We start from the raw sequence: 15,340 nt of genomic DNA on the forward strand, positions 1-15,340 counted from the left end.
TTTGAGGATTTATGTCAAACATGTCATATGTGACATGAATTATTATATATATATCGACAGAGATTCTCTCTCTCTCTCTCTCTCTCTCTCTCTCTCTCTCTCTCTCTCTCTCTCTGCATATGGGTATATAATTATACATGTCTATATTGAGAGGTAGAGTGAGAGAGAAATCGAGAGTTGGAGAGAGAGAGAGAAAGAGAGAGAGAGAAAACAACATATATGAAGCGACATCACGACTGTTATATATAATAACATCAAACATTAGTAGGTACGTGAATGATGCATCGTCTGTGTACATGTATAAAACGGCTTCTAAATAAGCGGGCATGGGAATGCCAGACCAGTGGTTGATGGAATGAACATGTATCCGCGCTGTTGGGATAGTGTGACACGTGCGTAACCATGATTCTCATAAGTTGGCTCTTACGACTAGAATGGACTACATATTCTACTCCGGGCTCTAAAACATGTTCGAACGTAAAACAATGGTAAACAATGGTTATCACTGTTTGAGTTCGATAGGTTGATTTAATGTTGGAGCTTTAACATCCTGGTGGACATGGGTAGGTGTGGGCCAGTCGCCTGAGGCACCGGATCTGGAGCTCAGGCGTAGGGCCGTTATAAATTTGAGTAGATAAGGGATATATGCGTTTCACGTTATCACCCCCTCTTCCGGTTGATAATAAGGCACATGAGTGGAATATTGGGCTAAGGTGTCAACAGTCGCATGTCTCCCAATACTCCCAAGTACGCTGGTTGTGGGTTCACATTTAGAACAAATCCGATAACAATCCAGATTTCTATAACCGTGGCACCAAATCCCAGATTTGCCAGTTATCATGTCAGTGTCACACCCATGCTCTGGTGATCTACCAAAGTAAACGTCAAAGTGACCTACGTTACATTTCTCACGTGTAAAATATTGTTATAACCCGTAACAAGTTGTTCTGTCAGTTCAGTGTATACTATATTGTAGGCAAATAACAGAGAAGGTAAAGAAGTTCTCGAATGTAATGCCAAAGTAACCTTGAAAAAAAACGTATATATCATTGGGCCGTAAATCTTTGAGATGATTCTTTTTCATTTGTACATAGGTTGCACAGCGAATTAGATATGATATTGCAGTCCCTGCTCATTTATTATCAAAATAAATTGGCATTAACTAAGTCGTGACAATCTTTCGCCTTCAGAGGAACGTCTGTGATTATAATTTGTACTGAAAAGTCGCACTGTCCTCCCTTTTAATTCAATTTCCTGTTTTGAACAGCGAGACTAGCCTAAGCATGAACACCTCTAGGAGGCCAATACGCCAAGCGCCGTGTGTCCATATTGTCAATCGATATCTCCAAACCCACATGCGATCAGCCTAAACACTCGACTTCCCATGTTGGCGGTATACTACAACAAAACCCGTCCTGTGATCGATTTCTGGCAGTATACACCTGATAAGTAAAATGAGAGGGGGATGTCCCCGAACCGTCCCTCCCAAGCTGGTATGACTGTACTGGGTGACTTTGCGTTACCATAGATACTGCCATAGCAGTAGGAGTCGCAGAGAGTTGCTCAGTGCCATCTACAGGCTGTTTGCAATGAAAGATTCATCACTCGGATGGCGATGCACATATAGTCCTTGTCATGACAATGCTCATGTCATTTAACATTACAGCGTGCATTAAAGTCATTGCAATGCTGGGGACGACGTAGAATACGACACATCTACTCTGGCCAACTTCAGCAGCTTGGAGAATACCAGCAGCTGGTAAACACGATGATGCCACATCCAACAGGTGAGTGTCTTTGAAGGACATTGTATTTTTTTTATGAATCAATTCTTGACATTCACAAAATATTGTTTCGTGTGCATACCCTGCGGTATAGTCAACGTATGATATGTTTGAAATCCCCGGGGAATACCACTCTCATTAACGGTCACTATAAAAACACGGTCAGTGACAATGATTTATACTATGCTCGGCTTTTCCCTGAGAGTGATAGTTCATCCCAATCGCTGGCAAGTAGAACCAAGTGCCACTGGGTCGACTGGCAACATCATATTTCGTGTTCTGCATGATACCATATGGCTATTCGTTGATATATTATCTGATTAGCATCAGGAGGAATAATGATGATTCAAGAACCAGTTTGTGTATTAGTGGGAGGCATTGCTTTTATTGCATTCTTCATGAACTATGTCTGTGGGTATAGTCCTTTTCAGATGGATGCATTTGTGTTTACATTTCACGAAAGAGTAAAGGCAATTAAGGTGAACTCAAAGTCGAAAATGGAATCAATATTTCAGCTAATCAGTTAAAATATGGAAATTCCCTCGTCATGGGACGGTTCATAATTTATTTAAATACAGTCGTACATACCATGGCACAGTTTTAAGCGGCTAAAAGCTAGAAATGTTTTCTTTCAAATATGTCCAAACTGTTTTATCTGTTCTAAAAGTGGCTGTTCACGTGCGTTATCTTACAGAAAAAATCTTAACAATGCCATCAGCTTCATTGATATAGCCAACTGACTGTCTGTAATGTACTCGTATGTTTGATTCCTCAGAGGATGACTTTTTTTCTGGTGTAATTTATATACCAAGAAGTCTCAAATAATTGTTCCATTCGACTTAAAATATATCAAAACTATCCACATGCATGTTGTGGTTTGCCTAAAGGTGACAAGATCTTAGGAAGTCTTCACCTTTACTCGTCAAAGAAAGGGACCAGGACTCTGAAACACGCAAACATAGTGTCGGGGAATGGAAGCTGGTGTGATCTAGTCAATCTTTGCGTTTCTTTCATCAGTGTCAAGCCTTATCCCAAGCATTAAAGAAGACTAGGAGTCTGCTCTAAGCGTCCTTTCAGAAATGTATTTCTCGTCACAACAATGTTGCTCTGCTCAAAAATATTTCCCATTTATAAGAAATGCAAAACATCTTCATATTTGTCGCAAATACCCTTTTTTTCCAACAAAAATGAATTTCACGTGGCTGTTTTAACCCATTTTTCAGTCATGTATAATTCAATTTTGCCTCGTGCTCTCTCGGCGGTATGGGTGCAAAATCGTTAGTTAGAGAATTGGAAACCTCTTTATTACAACTATGATATCTGGGAATGAACACTACTGCTAGCGTAATTTTCTCTTAGCATCTGGGGATGAACAAGGTTTGTGTGAAAGCTGAAAGTTGGCGTAGTGTTAAACCTCGATAAGTTCGAGGATTGGTCTCGTTGATCTAATTTCCTCTAGTATCAGATGTAGCTTACAAAATTAGACAGAGTTACAATGTAACGACGACCGGTACCGATATTAGCGGAAGGGAGATTATGACTCATTTGACTGTCAATGTTATTTGTAGGCCAGTGGTGACAGTTTTGAAGGAACGAGGCAGGGTGCGATAGGCGGTATACCCACACGTATCTCCCCTCTATTGGCGGATCGAGGCGGTCGGGTAGCCTAGTGATTAAAGCGTTCGCTCGTCACCCCGAAGACTCGGGTTTGATTCCCGACATGGGTACAATGTGTGAAGCAATATAGCGTGATTTTGCGGCAATATTGCTAAAAGCGGCGTAACATCATACTCACTCACTCACTATTGGTGGATCAGATATGCATCACTGATATATTTCTTATGCAATTTAATAATACTTGCTGTTCCTCATCACCGTCCGATCCATAATACAGACCAGATCCTTATTGTGAAAAAATAATAGCTCATTCACTTTCGCTTTCAATTTAATTGAAGTACATCCAATTACTAAATTAGATTTATTTTTAAACCTGCATGCCACCTTTAACTGTGTCGTCTGTGTTGGTGCAGATTAGACTTTGTATTTAAGGAATCGAAATTAATTAGATCTTCGGTCTCGATTTGTAATGTTGCCCTAACTAGAAATAGAAATGTGATCGCTGTATTTTCACACTACTTAATAATCCTCCAGTGTGTTATGTGACAGCTTCGGTTTCGTGAAGAGCGTAATATGCAGAACACTGGTGGAGAAAAGGCCACATGAAGCCTTGAATTTCATGTGATCACGACAGATACATTTTTGTCAGGTGCAATAGGCCACTGTTATTATGAATGGCGCATTTAAATCTAATTTCATGATTCACTGATCATGAAGATGGAGTAATGTCAAGATGGAGCGAGGGATATTTCTTTGAATACATTCAGTGACTGGAATTATACCATTGGGGAGACAATGCATGGCTTTGTCAGCGCTCCACACACAGCAGCAACGTTTTAATGATTCATAATTGGAAATATTACTTTCCGTGTTATAAGCATTGACGTTTACAATTACCGAACAACTGTACACCTAGTATGCGTCTTTTTATTCGTCATGTCTGTTGAGTTCGTTTGAAGTTTGTACAAAAACAGGATGAAGCAGTGAGAGAACATCATCATCTTTTGCTACTTTATGCCATGTTTAGTCAGTAATATGGGTAATCCGCAGCTTCTGATGTGGCCTTGGTAACCTTAAACTTTGAAGGATTGGGTTATTGCATGGTCGATGCATCTATGTGTGTAACATCGTGCGAAATAATGACAGATAAAGGTTAAAACTGTACTTCAAGAAGCCCTTGATTACAATGCAAGCACCAAGTTGGAACCATATCTGCGTAGGGTCTATAATCAAATGACACGTTCAATGCGATTATAAAATCGTTGTTCCAGTGCTTTAGCATTAGCGATGTCTAAAGCAAACTTTCTTGAATATAAACTGTCTTGCGTCGTTCACCTCCAATGATAGTACATTCATGAGAGTTAAAGTCTATGTAAGCTAGGAAACCGTATGCATTATTTAGAATAAGGTGCTAGCAGATCGTACATCGTCATAAATAATGTATAAGCTGAGTGTTCAGAGATCTGGTACCGCGTTTGCAATTTATCATGTTTATACATGTTAGAGTTCGAGGTTATTCATGTCCAGTTATGTCATAACCTTCCCTAAAATGCTGGTGCATCAAGACATATTAATGGATATAAGCTGAGATTCGAACCAACAGAAGCTGACGCGTACACTGAGCCATCCGTACCACGTCACAAGCGGTCTATTCATCCATACTGAACTATGCAATGTTGCCTCGCGTAGCCACATCATTATCCACTAGTCGTGGGTTTGAATCCCAGATTTCCCCTTAATGATTCATAAACGATCAGAACCATATCCATGCTCGACCATGTCCCCGAAGTTACCTTCTTTCACCTTACACTGACATGTACTGGTAGGTATTGTAAAAGTGGTTGTACTCACTCGTGTTTTCTACTGTGCTTTATTGGAAACACTGATCTGTGACCTCGGGTCCTCTACCAACACCAAACACTATTTAACAAAGGTTCTTGAAAACACATTGATGATCCTAAACAAAAAGCAATTGCTCTAACTACTGCGGGGTTCGACTTAAAGACCACGGAGTTCGACTTTGTCTAACAATAAGTCTTAGAAATAAAGTTTTCTCATTTACAAATAATATTCTACAAAAAGAAAAGTAAAATCCAAATGGAGCCCAGAACAATGTTTAATTTCAGCTTTCCAAATCATTCCAGACTCGAGTAGGATTTATTTTTCAAATTATTCTCTAGGGTCTGTGAGGCAGACTGTATACGTGGTTCTTCTTTGGCATGTGACATGCTGAATGTTGCATGCTGCATTTAGGTTTTAGAGTAGAGTCAGGTTGATATTGAATATCGCTCTGGCTTGCATTTCAATGTAAATCACAACCTGGCATTCAGAGCAATCATTAGGGGAATACTGTGCGTGTTGAAGAGAACAGAAATGTGTGAAATGTGCCACTATCGATGAGCTCTCAAACCCAAAACAGGGAATGGGATAAAGACGAAAGGCATGAAGTAAACGGCACAGTAAACGAAAAATTAAAAGAAAACACCATTACGTGGAAAGCATTCAACAACAGCTTCAGCAAAGTCAGCTATTCCCCAAGGTAATATGCCATAATGAATCGTGCCTTACTGTACCATTTTATCATATGATGACTGATGATTAACAAAATTGTACACAAAACACTGTCTTCCAAATACACGACTCTGTAGTATGCAACGATATATATGCACTGCAGCAAATGTAAGGCACTACAACATAAATAATTGTCATGAATTGTCTCCATACCTTTAACTCAGGATAGTCTTATGTTATCACGACGTGTTGTGTTTAATCAAATTAGCGTTCTGTTACCTACAAGATTGCTGCATAAGAGGCTGTCGGATTAGTAAAGCACTTCGTGGTGCTGATGGAGAGACAGCCAGGAAGTCTCGTGTGTTATTAAGTTATATGGTGTATTGGTCATACGTCGGCTGTCTTGAGATCAAAACCATACATCATGGCAAATAGCAAACTGATCGAATCAGACTTTCTAAGTCAAGGTTGTTAACTGGTGATGTATTGCATTTGGATGAAGTGCACCACAAGTGACAAGAACAACATCCACTTTCACAGTTGTTAGAGTGTGTGCCATGGTGTGAGCTTGTGACTGTAGACTAAATCTCGTGATTCTCCTTGGAGTTTGTAACGACTAAAAATGTCACGACATTATTTCTCTACGAAACATTAAATCAAGACTTTACATCTTTACCACCATCAAGACATTATGTTCCTACGAAAAAAGATGTCGAGAAAGTATATATTTCTATGAGTAAATGGTATCAACACATTATCTCCCTACGATCGTAGATATTAAGACATATCTCCACGGCCATCATATCTCAAGACATTATCAATCGACGACCAAAGATTACAAGAAATTATATTTTTCGACCGATGACGTCGATCAGTTAAAAGTCAGTATCACTCTACGGTCAAAGAAATCAATAATATATCACTATACGACCAAAGACATTATCTCATAGTTGGGATCTTCAGCAACCCATGCTTGCCGTAAAAGGTGACTATGCTTGTCGTAAAAGGCGACTAACGGGATCGGTTGGTCAGGCTCGCTGACTTGGTCGATGCATGTCATCAATCCCAATTGGGTGGATCAATGCTCATGATATGATATGTCTGGTCCAGACTTGATTATTTACAGACCGCCGTCATATAGCTGAAATATTGCTGAGTGCGGCGTTAAACAACAAACCAACCAACCAACCAACTAACGGGAACAGGCTGACTCGTACATGAATATAAAGGTACTTACTGGAAGATACGAGAACATGCTGACTCGTACATGAATATAAAGGTACTTACTGGAACGTACGGGAACATGCTGACTCGTACATGAATATAAAGGTACTTAAAGGAACGTACGGGAACATGCTGACTCGTACATGAATATAAAGGTACTTACTGGAAGATACGAGAACATGCTGACTCGTACATGAATATAAAGTTACTTACAGAAACGTACGGGAACATGCTGACTCGTACATGAATATAAAGGTACTTACTGGAACGTACGGGAACATGCTGACTCGTACATTGATATAAAGGTACTTAAAGGAACGTACGGGAACATGCTGACTCGTACATGAATATAAAGGTACTTACAGGAAGATACGAGAACAAGATGACTCGTACATGAATATAAAGGTACTTACAGGAACGTACGGGAACATGCTGACTTGTACATGAATATAAAGGTACTTACTGGAAGATACGAGAACATACTGACTCGTGCATGAATATAAAGGTACTTACTGGAACGTACGGGAACATGCTGACTCGTACATGAATATAAAGTTACTTACAGGAACGTACGAGAACATGCTGACTCGTACATGAATATAAAGGTACTTAAAGGAACGTACGTGAACATGCTGACTCGTACGTGAATATACAGGTACTTACTGGAAGATACGAGAACAAGCTGACTCGTACATGAATATAAAGGTACTTAAAGGAACGTACGGGAACATGCTGACTCGTACATGAATATACAGGTACTTACCTGAAGATACGAGAGCATGCTGACTCGTACATAAATGCCGTTGTCAAATAATGTAATGTAACTGTATGTACTACTCTCGTAATCATTGGGTTAAGTAAAGAGTATTCATTCATTCATTCATGAATATACAGGTACTTACAGAAACGTACGGGAACATGCTGACTCGTGCGTGACTATACAGGTACTTACAGGAATGTACGGGAACGTGCTGACTCGTACATGAATATACATGTGCTTACAGAAACGTACGGGAATGTGCTGATTCGTACAAGAATGTGTAGGTACTTACAGGAACGTACGTGAACATGCATCATACAGGTGATATCTGATTAACAGATAGACTGTTGTTTCAGCATTAATGTCATAGGAACCGTACGATAAGAAAAATAATAAATATTTTTGTCACGTAACAGTAAGAACATTGTAATACATGTTTCAGGAACACTGAAGTAATTATATGTATATATTTGAATTCATACGAGTAACGAATATGAATAATTTCTGCAAAATCTTGAATTTATCTGTGTCATAATATTCTGTAAATAAATGTTATGCAATGGCATTCTAAATATGAAAAATGTACGACAACGACCAAGTATTTAAATGCGCTATGTAATTTGCCCAAATTTAACTTAAATTATACAACTGACTGACGAAATATACTGTGAAATATACTACGTATAGTGAATATCACCAAGCACAAATTTAATGTTGCATTCACATGCAATACACTAAAGTATGTGAACCAGTATTCTTGGATGCGAATTGACGTGTCATCTTTCTTTTATTCATAAATCCATGCTCGTGATGAAGTCGGAATCGTACAATCGACTGTGGCTATGGAAAAGGTTTTTGTCGCTTTTATTTTACACGATATGCATTTACCGGATTGTGCCTTTTCTTAAAACCAATGGGTTCTCCCAGGGGGGATTTTATGGACGATACCTGACGTATGTCTTCTGATGAAAAGTAGGAAGGTTTTTAGACGATAGGCTATAACAGCCACAAGGGAAAACATAAATTCCTTTTTGAAAAGTGAGATGATGATCATACATGTACAAAAATGGATATTACTTTGTTCGTCGGACATATCATGTCAACATCACAGCTATTAGAATTGAGGCCGGTTTCGACAGCTTTCTGAATCCGCCGCCTCTACGTTTTACTTCTGCTGACTAACATTATAATGTAATGAAACAATATCTTTTCATGTGGTTACCAAAGTTCGAAAATAGAAGCACCCTTCATCCATCACATTGTTCTCATTTGATTATTTAGCCTCTCCAACGACAGGTTTAAAAGAGCAATATTTCATTAGGTTTTCAAAACAAAATTATTTTAACCAATTAACTACAAATAGGCACTTTGGATGACACAATAGCTTGTTAAAGTATGCTTCTTTAAAATGACACGAACCTACTGACATTTTGTTCCACTGAAACTGTGGTATATAGAAATACATAGAGTAGACTTTAATCTTAACATTACCTTTTATGTTTCAATATCAAAATAACTGTATTTTACACGAAATTCGAATTGCTATATGCCCGACTAATTTCAGCAAAGGAACACGGTTTGCTGCTCTTAAAATGCTATGGTGACATTTAGAGAGACGGTAGTTGAATGTCGAAAAATTATTTTATATTCCATTTTGAACGATATTTAGTTTGTAAAAGACTCAGCGACAGTTTAACACCATTTTGTCTATCCACATCATCACATTCAGTCATAGGTTACTGCCATCAAAAGAAAATATTTATATTTACCTACAATTAAGAATCAGGATGAAATCAATTGAATTCTACAGAAATGATTTTAATTATTTGCAATGCGAGACGTTCAAGGAGTCGACATTTAAGAGTTATTGCACATTTAACGAAATGCTACACCTTTCTATCTATGTTATCAGGTACTTCACTGTTCAAAGTACTTCACTGTTCATAGTACTTCACTGTTCAAAGTACTTCACTGTTCACAACTGAACATAAGGTGAGTTATTAGTAGGGTTTAACACCGTTTTGAACACTATTCCAGTTGTATCACGGCGTGTCAGATTAATGGGGAGAGGAGAGTCCGAAGTGATACAGGTCTTAGACGTTTACCACTTAGGTGAAATCCACGAATACGGGTATGGTGCTAACAAACCAAGGAACATAATCGGGGCGGACCTGGATTCTAACCCAATATCACAGGTTCCTGGCGTGCCCAAGGGACGCAACTCTGCACAACAACTTGCGACGCTTTACAGGTTACACACAACCAAATGTTTTTTTCCACGTACATCTATGGTAAAGTTATATTTTCTTTTAAAAAGTAACTAAGCATTCAATAGCTATTACCTGTACGTGTCTGCACAGTTTGCCCTTAGGGCAGCAATAAAAACAAAAAATGACGAGCTGAGCCAGCTCCTTTTTCGAGTACAGGGAGTTAAACACACCACCTCCAGTTTCACACCAAATGTCACCAACTTGTAAATATCTGTGGTCACATTCAGCATAAGTCATCATGTCGACAAAGAAAGTACTGCATGAAGAAAAACATGGTCAGTTTTAATAACTAAATGGATAATACATTTAACAGACATAAAAATCTTACACAAAATCCTCCAATCACAGCCTGCAGATATCTTTCGATCTGCACTGAAACTGCACTGTCCCAACTGGTTCTGATTTGGTGTAGTAGAACCTGGACGAGTAGGCCAACCGTGCCCCCTTCCAAATTAGAGATATTCAGTTTGAAAGGGACGTATTTTTTGTTGATGGACCTTTTTTTCAATCCCGATAAGCGTTAACACGACATCAAGCTACCCTTGTTTGTCTTTCGAAGCAATTTGTTTGTGTGAAATGAAACAAACAACAAATGGTTATTCGATTGTGATGTATTTAATATGGGTGTCGTAGGCGATATTACATGCATCATATCAATGAGTATATCACAACAGGTGACGTGCTCATGACGTCTCAAGGGACATGGGTTCGCAATTTCACAATACTCTCCAATGAACCCCGTGAAGCAGGTATTTCCATGATCAGTTTGTGTGTATTCTGTCTTTTGCCCTGCAGCTTACATGTCTCTAAATGATTTATACATATGACTCTACCTAACTTCTTTGAGAGGTATTTAGAAGTTGAATGACGTCTTTATTACAATTGGGAGCGACGTTTCGGTGTAGGTTCCAACATCGTTTTCAAGCGAAGTGTTCAAGAGAAGTAACAGCATTCAGAACACCATTAAAGCAACAGGAAAACCACCATCCGGCCAATAGCAAGAATCATCATGAGCATTGTACCACATTCCTTGTAATTGTGGACAAGCTTACATTGGCGAAACTCAAGGCTCCTCAAATCCCGAATAAAATAACATTAAAGCTCAGTTTCCAAAGTGTTATGCTTGTCAACCATACTCTGTACATCACTTGCGTGATAACGGTGTTAGAACCTTCACTGAAACGTCACTCTTACTTGCAATAAAGAAGTTGTTCATCCATATACCTTATTCTTACTTATGACTCTACTTGTGCCATATCATATTCTGACGAACAATCATTTTACAGCGACATTAAAGGGGTGCTATGCTCCTCCAATTGGTGTCCATGTCAGGTTAAGGTCCCAACAGACCCCTTTAAAATACAGCCGTGGTTTGAGGAATCTTTAAAACATGAACTGTCACCGTGTGTCAGGACAACAATGTCCTTGTGGTAACTTCCATTTGAAAACAGAAAGTTTGCCATAGATATTTTGGATCATGACACCCCTGGGCAGAGTATTCGCACACGCAGAGAACGTACTGACTACAGTTGTAAATGGAAAATTGCAATAATTAAAGCTTCCATTCAGCAACTTGATGAACGAACTGGAGGATTGTACCGGTTTTCGTTTAATGTTTAACAATGGGAAAGTTCCATTAGGCTGAATTGTAAGTAATCCTGATTTACTACATATAAAACGTATGCGCGAAGTGCTTGTGTCAGAGTTGCCTCTAAATGATAAAGGTTCACATTTACAATGTCCATACTGGATATCAAATTTGATCTTAATTGTGCAGAAAATCGCCATAGATCGGTTTCACACCGTCATTGTAATAATTCAGAATTAAAGTTCTCATTCTATTTTACGATACGTGTTCGTTTATTTCATCGATGTTACTTGTGTTGGTGGACTGACATAGGATATGTGCATGCTCTGTTTAAGGTAATCTAATTCTTTTTAAAAAAAAATTGCAGCTGAAAAGTTAAACATTTTCAGTGAATAAGTGTAAGATCACGTTTAACGTGATACCAGCTTGCTGTTAAAGGTCCACGGTTAATCTTATAAAACTAACGACTGGACACCGCCCTGGAACCTATGGGCCACAGATGCAGACACCTATTTCATTCCTATCATTTCTTTATTCAATGAATACACGTTACACACCTATGGGGGCATTGGCCGTTGAGGCGCCACAATTCGCCGTTACGAGTTGCGTCCCACTGGTGTGCCAGGAACCTGTGATTCCGTTCCACCATGATTATGTTTCTTGGTTTATCAGTACCTTATCCGTGCTCGTGGGTTACGCCATATTGGTAAAAGTAAAACAAATGACTTCGGATTATCCTCCCACGTGAAACTGACACTCCCACGTGATATGACGGGAATGCTGTTAATAATGACATTATACCAAACACATGTCCCTGCATGAGATAATCATATTTAACGACAGTCACAGTAGTGATCGGAAAATAAGTCATTACTACAGATCCTACAGGAAGAAAGCTGTGGTAATTGTCACATATCTCAACTAATCGCGTGATCCTTAGTGTCGAGGGTGGTTGGTCGTATCGATTCTATTTGGCATTTCCGTAACCAGATTACATCATAACTCTACATTGTCCGAGTTAATGACAAGCTTACATGTGATTAAATACCAAAGTGTTTGCAGTGATGACTATATTATCTGCACATCTCAGTGTAAAGAATCCGAAGGAAGTTTTTACGTAGGTAGGTTTTAACGTGTATCAATCATGCACAAACTATTTTGAATTTCGAACTGGCGTGGAATGAATGTATTAGAGCTTTTTGCAATAACAATCAGTGGATATTTTTTAAAAACTCTATAATATGGACACTATAATTTATCACCTCCGTGAAACGTTTGAACACGTCGCAAACTATTTGCCACATACATAATTCATACAATATGGTTTTTCACGAACTTGTTGTGATGTCGCTGAAGGAGATATGTAAGTTCCGTATGAAGGTTTGAAATCATTTCCCAAATGTAAAAACTACTGCAATGTCAGATAGAAATTGGCTTCAGGGTCTTCGTGTACAGGAGTTCCAGGAGTGGTAGGGAAGGCAATACGCATTTACCACTCACTCATTACTTCTCAAAATTAAACGTGCAAAAGAAAACGGAATCGTGAATATAAAATGTATGATTCAGAATAAACATAACTTCGATAAAAACAATTAAACAACTATATTAAGATACAAACTCTACATAATTAAAAAAACACAACAATAATTTGCCTATAATATCTTTCATCGTTTAGTTCGTAAGATTTATGTTTTCATAACATTGTCACTGAAGGAACATTATAAGATTTTTGTTTGGAATTTTATAAACAATATCTACATGGATTCATTTTTAATAAATCATTTACAGGAACTGATTTTTCCGGTCTCTTGAAGTTCGTTATATCCACGTTCTACTGTATTAATATATTTGTTCGGATTGGTTGTCTTAATCATATGTTAACGTTTACATTAAATTATGTGAAATTTCAGAGATTATTTTTGAAGTGGTACTTAAAAGATTCGCTGTAACAAGTCCTCTGCCTATAAACTCTATTGCACTACAAGGAGGTCTGTAATATAGTTGCGTTTCCAGTTACTTAAATCTATGAAAGTGGAAGCACCAAAAAAACACAAACTGAATTTGGCAAATTCAATTTGATAAAACAGTATTACACGTTATACAACTGTGGGGGACATTGTAGAGGCGCCACAATTCGCTCTTCAGAGTTTCGTCTTAAGGACGTGGCAGTACACAATCTTTATGTTGAAATTGCATAGGTTAGTATAGTATGTTTAATTACTTTTGATACCGGATGGCATTTGCAAAACAAATGCAGGGCTGATCATAATGATATTACTTGAAATACAAAATAAACAAATCACGGGAACATTGGAACATTATTAGTAAATACGTACGTTAATTACGACTCAACCGATATGATGAAACGCTCGAATATTAAGAAAAGACAATAACAATATGTTATCATCGATATATTCGTTATGTATACCCTGCAACCGGGGATTATATCAGAAAGTCAGATAAATATATCTTTGCTACTCAAGACATCTTAATAACAGGGAAAATGAGCGCGCACATCCCAAGCCATCAATCATACAGAGCCATATAAGACTGTCGGGACAACACACAGCGGATGGTAATTACTGGTTGAAATTAATCATGATCCTTCGGTCACATTTGTTAAGAATCCTCAAAAATATCCAACGCCTATCCAATATGGAACTCCAACTACCAGAAGTTTATATAAGGCCTCTAGTTACAAATACCTCCTTTTATAGAAGTGATCATCGAAAATGGCAAATGAGGACGTACGGTAGAGCGACATGATATTGGATTGTCTGCGCATAATTTAGGTGATCTTTCATTGGCGTGAGGAGACGTTCCAGTAATGCACCATCAATCTATTCTGTCTGCAGAAATAACTGAAAGTTTTGGCTATGCTCTAATGTCATGCATTAACATGATTTAACATACTTAGTTAAGTAAGTGAGTAAAAGTAACGCCGCTTCTACGTTAACACATGCATATCTGTGAGTGAATGGAAAGAAAAAACGAGTGCAATACTTCATCAATCCAAAGTGATGCGGTTGCTTGAATCCGTCGTCAAGTAGGATGACAGAAAACGGTGTGGAGTAGGTGATGGCGCACAGGTGGACTTGGTTTCACAGAGTTGGTGTGCGTCTAAGACCTGCATCAATTATGCTTTTTCTGCCGCATTAAGGTGACAGGTCGAGAAATTACTGGAATGCCTTTTTCGCACATTTAAGGCGATAAAGCGTGTTATGTGGTGCACATAGCTGCATATATGAAGATCATGACATGTTATACGTTGTTGGCGTAATTCCTTACCGATAGGGAGTTTCACACAGGAAGGTAATAAGACATCTCTCATAAACACTTTATATTGCATCTGCAGTGAAGAAGTAATGTGATCAGTATTGAAACTCCTGAAGCTACCAGAATCAATATGGCATCAACAATGGTAATTGGTCATTATAACACTGTCGTCATTAAATATTACACCAACAATGCTGTCTGCATTACGTCAACAATTGTCTTTGCTTTACAATGACAATAATGCTCGTGAAATCATTATTGCACATGTGCTTCGTTAGGGTGTACAACTGATTGTTTGAACCGTGTGTAT

At 38.4% G+C, this 15,340-nt stretch overlaps 1 protein-coding gene across 1 annotated transcript in view; it reads left to right on the top strand.

The window, feature by feature from the left end:
- Nucleotides 1–1,597: 1,597 nt before the first annotated feature.
- Nucleotides 1,598–15,340, top strand: part of LOC139474887 (synaptotagmin-9-like) — a 66,231-nt gene continuing 52,488 nt past the window's right edge. Inside the window, exon 1 of the mRNA XM_071258080.1 lies at nt 1,598–1,787. Coding sequence (XP_071114181.1) covers nt 1,769–1,787 — 19 coding nt within the window. The 5' untranslated portion in view covers nt 1,598–1,768. The remainder of the gene's footprint in view (nt 1,788–15,340) is intronic.

This window comes from Haliotis cracherodii, unplaced genomic scaffold (assembly GCF_022045235.1).
Source record: "Haliotis cracherodii isolate W230 unplaced genomic scaffold, xgHalCrac1.p SCAF_3, whole genome shotgun sequence".
In the NCBI taxonomy this organism is placed as follows: Eukaryota; Metazoa; Mollusca; class Gastropoda; order Lepetellida; family Haliotidae; genus Haliotis; species Haliotis cracherodii.